The sequence below is a fragment of the Xiphophorus hellerii genome, chromosome 1 (assembly GCF_003331165.1).
Source record: "Xiphophorus hellerii strain 12219 chromosome 1, Xiphophorus_hellerii-4.1, whole genome shotgun sequence".
Classification (NCBI taxonomy): Eukaryota; Metazoa; Chordata; class Actinopteri; order Cyprinodontiformes; family Poeciliidae; genus Xiphophorus; species Xiphophorus hellerii.
This window is the reverse complement of record NC_045672.1, coordinates 7,268,659-7,276,120: the sequence shown is the minus strand read 5'-3', so window position 1 is coordinate 7,276,120 and position 7,462 is coordinate 7,268,659. Positions and strand designations below refer to the sequence as shown.

At 34.4% G+C, this 7,462-nt stretch overlaps 1 protein-coding gene across 1 annotated transcript in view; it reads right to left on the bottom strand.

The window, feature by feature from the left end:
• Positions 1–548: 548 nt before the first annotated feature.
• The window catches only part of mapk13 (mitogen-activated protein kinase 13), a 36,345-nt gene continuing 29,431 nt past the window's right edge, over positions 549–7,462 (bottom strand). The window contains exon 12 of the mRNA XM_032570006.1: positions 549–799. Within this exon, the coding sequence (XP_032425897.1) occupies positions 714–799 (86 nt within the window). The 3' untranslated portion in view covers positions 549–713. The remainder of the gene's footprint in view (positions 800–7,462) is intronic.

The following is a 7,462-nucleotide window of genomic DNA, read 5'->3' as shown; positions in this document are numbered from 1 at the left end:
CTTTGGGATCAATAAATAAAAACAAAAAAGCACTTAAAACGCTAAATAAAAAGAAGCAAGTGATTACAATAAGCTAAAAATAACTTTTAAAAAAAAGACTGAAAAAAGGCAAGGGGATTTTATCAATTACATGAATTGCTTTTTATTGTAAAACCAAGGCCTTAAACAGTGTTAAAAACTTATTAGGCACAGTGTCTTCCAGACAAACTCCAGTGTGCACTGGCAACTTAGTGTACATTTACATGGTATCCGTTTACCTTCTAGAAATCCAGTAGCCTCAATGCCCAGCATTTGTCTTCTTGGCTTATTAAAAGCATATTCAAAAAAAATTTTTACTTAAATATTTACACCATATTGTTGTAATAAAGGATGCCACAATGCAACAAGAAGGGGGAAAAAAAGCTTAATATACAGATATTGTCTTATTGTTTAATTGGGAAACGGTATAACATTAAACCTTACAGGAAATCCTGCAGCAATTTGTCCCAATGAACTTGCAACACAATTCACCGACATGTAAGAATTTACATTTAAGAAATAAGTTCACATTCCAAAAGAAATTGGGGAAATCTTTATTTAAATAGATCACTGTCAACACTGAATCTAAAACACCTCCAAAGTAAAAGAAATAGTGTGATTTTGGGTCAGGAATATACAAGGGCACCGTTGGCTGTGTGTGGTCTTTGTAGGGGAGTTACGTTATGTCTGTCGTATCATGGAGACATAGTAAGAGTGTTTTTTCTCTTGGAGTCCCGCCGTGGAAATGGCACGAAGCTATTCACCTCCTTGTAGCATAACCCTGTGAGAGAAAGGGGAGGGCGGTTTGGTTTTCTTCTACACAACCACATTTTTGTGTGCAGAAAAAAATATGTTAGATGCGTCCATATTTACACCTAATTGCCATAAAATAATTTTGAAAGAAAGCTTTTATTGTAGCAGCATGCAGAAAACAAAAAAAAAACAGAAAGCAAGAATTCATGGCTGAATTGAGGTATATTTATTTAATTGCCAATTTTCTCAAAAACAGACCTTGTCGTAGGTTCACCTTGAGCTCAGGTTGTGAAAAGTTTCCTGGTGGCAGTTGTTGGGGCCTGCCATGCAAAGCAATGGCAGGAACCTATTGTTATTGTCGGAGAAAGTGTTTCTTTATTGGGGCCTGCCATGCAAAGCAATGGCAGGAACCTATTACTATTGTCGGAGAGAAGCGTCTCTTTAATATTATTATTGGGGCCTGCCATGCAAAGCAATGGCAGGAACCTATTACTCTACACCCAACAAGGTGTCTCTTTATTATTGGGGCCTGCCATGCAAAGCAATGGCAGGAACCTATTACTCTACACCCAACAAGCGTCTCTTTATTATTGGGGCCTGCCATGCAAAGCAATGGCAGGAACCTATTACTATTGTCGGAGAGAAGCGTCTCTTTAAGTTTCTTCTTTATTTTTCTTCCGTCACCGTTAATGCGGCTCGTACCGCTGGGTGCACACCTACAAATGAGGTATCAAAACGTGCAGAAAATTCATGCCATTGGAGCTATTATTTTTGGTGGGATTTGGGCTTAACGTGGCGACATAATTCGCAAAAAACTACGAAAAAAAACCCATTATAAGTCAATGGGAAAAATCCTAGAAATACCCTATTTTTGAGGATTTTCTGTGTCGTCACAAATTCACCTAGAAATGCCATTCAAATTTCATTTTGTAGATACGTCTGTGATCTCTTCGAAAGTGAAGACGGCTCGTCGATACCAGTTACGGTTTGTCCACAATTTGTCTCTAAGCGACCCAAAGTTTCTCATTTTTCCTAAAGTTAGAGTGCTTCTATCGCTGATTAGAGTGAGAGATCAAGACAACTTTTTCAACCCAAATCATTTTTGAAATCGCCATCACGCCCACAAATATCGCACGATTGGTATCAAAATCGGTCCTGACATTGATACGCCTGTCTGCTCCGGTAAAATGTTTTCGAAATTTATCTAGACCGTACGGTTTTCTGTCACGGTGCTTCAGAGCAAAGTCATGCGACAGGATTTTCTGAGGCTCTCAGGCTCTTTCACTAACAGTTCACACCTTGGTGTGAAACTTATTTAACATAGCAACGGATCTCAAGAGGCTATTGGCTGCTGATTTGGACTACAAATACGCATCGTTGTAGTTCTATCTATCCTCAGTTGAAACAGATCAGGACTGAGAACTGGCCTTTAGAACTACTTGCTGCTATGGGCTGTATATAACTGATTTAACTCAGTAACTGTTACACATGGGATTAGTTTGGAACTTTAAAATTAAGCATATTGAAAATTTCAAAATAAAAGCCCTGAATATTTTTACATGACGTAATTGCTCTTTTTGGCTTTATTTGACTTTTCCATCCAAAGCACTGTTACACATGGGATTAGTTTGGAAATTTAAAATTAAGCATACTGAAAATTTCAAAATAAAAGCCTTGAATATTTTACATGACGTAATTGCTCTTTTTGGCCGTATATGACTTTTTCATCCAAAGCAATGTTACACATGGGATTAGTTCGGAACTTTAAAATGGAGCATATTAATAATTTCAAAATAAAAGCCTTGAATATTTTTACATCATGTAATTGCTCTTTTTGGCTTTATTTGACTTTTTCATTCAAAGTACTGTTACACATTGGATTAGTTCGGACCTTTAAAATGGAGCATAATAATAATTTCAAAATAAAAGCCTTGAATATTTTTACATCAGGTAATTGCTGTTTTTGGCTTTGTATGACTTTTTCATCCAAAGCACTGTTACACATGGTATTAGTTTGGCCCTTTGAAATGAAGCACACTGAAAATTTCAAAATAAAAGCCTTGAATATTTTTACATGACATAATTGCTCTTTTTGGCTTTATTTGACTTTTTCATCCAAAGCACTGTTACACGTGGTATTAGTTTGGCCCTTTGAAATGAAGCTTAACAAAAATTTCAAAATAAAAGCCTTGAATATTTTTACATCAGAAAATTGCTCTTTTGAGCTTTATATAACTGATTTAACCCAGCAATTGTTACACATGGGATTAGTGTGGCAATTTAAAATTAAACTTGATGAAAATTTCAAAATAAAAGCCTTGAATATTTTTACATCATGTAATTGCTCTTTTTGGCTTTATTTGACTTTTTCATCCAAAGCACTGTTACACATGGTATTAGTTTGGCCCTTTGAAATGAAGCATACTGAAAATTTCAAAATAAAAGCCTTGAATATTTTTACATCATGTAATTGCTCTTTTTGGCTTTGTTTGACTTTTTCATCCAAAGCACTGTTACACATGGTATTAGTTTGTCCCTTTGAAATGAAGCATACTGAAAATTTCAAAATAAAATCCTTGAATATTTTTACATGACGTAATTGCTCTTTTTGGCTTTATTTGACTTTTTCATCCAAAGCACTCTTACACGTGGTATTAGTTCAGAACTTTAAAATGAAGCATACTGAAAATTTCAAAATAAAAGCCTTGAATATTTTTACATGACGTAATTGCTCTTTTTAGCTTTATTTGACTTTTTCATCCAAAGCACTGTTACACATGGTATTAGTTTGGCCCTTTGAAATGAAGCATACTGCAAATTTCAAAATAAAAGCCTTGAATATTTTTACATGACGTCATTGCTCTTTTTGGCTTTCTTTGACTTTTTCATCCAAAGCACTGTTACACATGGTATTAGTTTGGCCCTTTGAAATGAAGCATACTGAAAATTTCAAAATAAAAGCCTTGAATATTTTTACATGACATAATTGCTCTTTTTGGCTTTATTTGACTTTTCCATCCAAAGCACTGTTACACATGGGATTAGTTTGGAAATTTAAAATTAAGCATACTGAAAATTTCAAAATAAAAGCCTTGAATATTTTACATGACGTAATTGCTCTTTTTGGCCGTATATGACTTTTTCATCCAAAGCAATGTTACACATGGGATTAGTTCGGAACTTTAAAATGGAGCATATTAATAATTTCAAAATAAAAGCCTTGAATATTTTTACATCATGTAATTGCTCTTTTTGGCTTTATTTGACTTTTTCATTCAAAGTACTGTTACACATTGGATTAGTTCGGACCTTTAAAATGGAGCATAATAATAATTTCAAAATAAAAGCCTTGAATATTTTTACATCAGGTAATTGCTGTTTTTGGCTTTGTATGACTTTTTCATCCAAAGCACTGTTACACATGGTATTAGTTTGGCCCTTTGAAATGAAGCACACTGAAAATTTCAAAATAAAAGCCTTGAATATTTTTACATGACATAATTGCTCTTTTTGGCTTTATTTGACTTTTTCATCCAAAGCACTGTTACACGAGGTATTAGTTTGGCCCTTTGAAATGAAGCTTAACAAAAATTTCAAAATAAAAGCCTTGAATATTTTTACATCAGAAAATTGCTCTTTTGAGCTTTATATAACTGATTTAACCCAGCAATTGTTACACATGGGATTAGTGTGGCAATTTAAAATTAAACTTGATGAAAATTTCAAAATAAAAGCCTTGAATATTTTTACATCATGTAATTGCTCTTTTTGGCTTTATTTGACTTTTTCATCCAAAGCACTGTTACACATGGTATTAGTTTGGCCCTTTGAAATGAAGCATACTGAAAATTTCAAAATAAAAGCCTTGAATATTTTTACATCATGTAATTGCTCTTTTTGGCTTTGTTTGACTTTTTCATCCAAAGCACTGTTACACATGGTATTAGTTTGTCCCTTTGAAATGAAGCATACTGAAAATTTCAAAATAAAATCCTTGAATATTTTTACATGACGTAATTGCTCTTTTTGGCTTTATTTGACTTTTTCATCCAAAGCACTCTTACACGTGGTATTAGTTCAGAACTTTAAAATGAAGCATACTGAAAATTTCAAAATAAAAGCCTTGAATATTTTTACATGACGTAATTGCTCTTTTTAGCTTTATTTGACTTTTTCATCCAAAGCACTGTTACACATGGTATTAGTTTGGCCCTTTGAAATGAAGCATACTGCAAATTTCAAAATAAAAGCCTTGAATATTTTTACATGACGTCATTGCTCTTTTTGGCTTTCTTTGACTTTTTCATCCAAAGCACTGTTACACATGGTATTAGTTTGGCCCTTTGAAATGAAGCATACTGAAAATTTCAAAATAAAAGCCTTGAATATTTTTACATGACATAATTGCTCTTTTTGGCTTTATTTGACTTTTTTTTTGTAACAATGCTTTGGATGAAAAAGTCAAATAAAGCCAAAAAGTTCGGAACTTTAAAATGAAGCATACTGAAAATTTCAAAATAAAAGCCTTGAATATTTTTACATCAGCTACTTGTGTTTTGAGCATTATATAACTATTTTAACCCAAGGACTATTACGCATGGGATTAGTTTGGCCCTTTGAAATGAAGTTTAACAAAACTTCCAAAATAAAAGCCTTGACAACATTTTAAATCGTACTGAATGGTGCACGTCCGCCTCGCTTAACGTTCTTGCGGTTCTCCGCGTGCCACTGATCACGTTGCGGCGTTCTTTAGCGTCGATGCCGATTTGTGGCGTGACGACGCCGGGCCCGAACCCCACGGGCGCGCCTTGGCAGGCCCCGGCTAAATTTCTTCCGAAATTTTCTAGTATTCTTTATTTTTCTTCCGTAACCGTTAATGCGGCTCATACCGCTGGGTGCACACCTACAAATGAGGTATCAAAACGTGCAGAAAATTCACGCCATTGGAGCTATTATTTTTGGTGAGATTTGGGCTTAACGTGGCGACATAATTCGCAAAAAACTACGAAAAAAACCCCATTATAAGTCAATGGGAAAAATCCTAGAAATACCCTATTTTTGAGGATTTTCTGTGTCGTCACAAATTCACCTAGAAATGCCATTCAAATTTCATTTTGTAGATACGTCTGTGATCTCTTCGAAAGTGAAGACGGCTCGTCGATACCAGTTACGGTTTGTCCACAATTTGCCTCTAAGCGACCCAAAGTTTCTCATTTTTGCTCAAATTAGAGTGAGAGCCGATCTCGGTTCAGATCTGGGCACAACATTTCTTTCTCTCATCGCTGTAAATGTTCTGAGTGAGGTACAGATATGAATCTCGGGACTATCGCAGAAGACACATTGACCTGTCATACGCTCCAAACGCTTTTCGAATATGTATTACGGTTCCCGAACAGGAAGGATTTGTTTCCAATGCTTTTTGTCAGTAAAACGTGTTTGCTCAAACACACAATTGTGTGTTTGACAGCTCAGAGCTCAGAGCTCACACCCTGCTGAGACCATTATTTGCCATAGCAACGGATCTCAAGAGGCTATTGGCTGCTGGTTTGGACTACAAATACGCATCGCTGTAGTTCTATCTATCCTCAGTTGAAACAGATCAGGACTGAACTGGCCTTTAGAACTAATTGCTGCTATGGGCTGTATATAACTGATTTAACTCAGTAACTGTTACACATGGGATTAGTTTGGAACTTTAAAATTAAGCATATTGAAAATTTCAAAATAAAAGCCCTGAATATTTTTACATGACGTAATTGCTCTTTTTGGCTTTATTTGACTTTTCCATCCAAAGCACTGTTACACATGGGATTAGTTTGGCCCTCTGAAATGAAGCATACTGAAAATTTCAAAATAAAAGCCTTGAATATTTTTACATCATGTAATTGCTTTTTTTGGCCGTATGTGACTTTTTCATCCAAAGCACTGTTACACATGGGATTAGTTTGGAACTTTAAAATGGAGCATAATAATAATTTCAAAATAAAAGCCTTGAATATTTTTTACATCATGTAATTGCTGTTTTTGGCTTTGTATGACTTTTTCATCCAACGCACTGTTACACATGGGATTAGTTCGGAACTTTAAAATGGAGCATAATAATAATTTCAAAATAAAAGCCTTGAATATTTTTACATCATGTAATTGCTCTTTTTGGCTTTATTTGACTTTTTCATCCAAAGCACTGTTACACATGGTATTAGTTTGGCCCTTTGAAATGAAGCATACTGAAAATTTCAAAATAAAAGCCTTGAATATTTTTTACATGAAGTAATTGCTCTTTTTGGCTTTATTTGACTTTTTCATCCAAAGCACTGTTACACGTGGTATTAGTTCGGAACTTTGAAATGAAGCATACTGAAAATTTCAAAATAAAAGCCTTGAATATTTTTACATGACGTAATTGCTCTTTTTGGCTTTATTTGACTTTTTCATCTAAAGCACTGTTACACATGGTATTAGTTTGTCCCTTTGAAATGAAGCATACTGAAAATTTCAAAATAAAAGCCTTGAATATTTTTACATCATGTAATGCTCTTTTTGGCTTTATTTGACTTTTTCATCCAAAGCACTGTTACACATGGGATTAGTTTGGCGCTTTGAAATGAAGCTTAACAAACATTTCAAAATAAAAGCCTTGAATATTTTTACATCAGCTACTTGTGTTTTGAGCATTATATAACTATTTTAA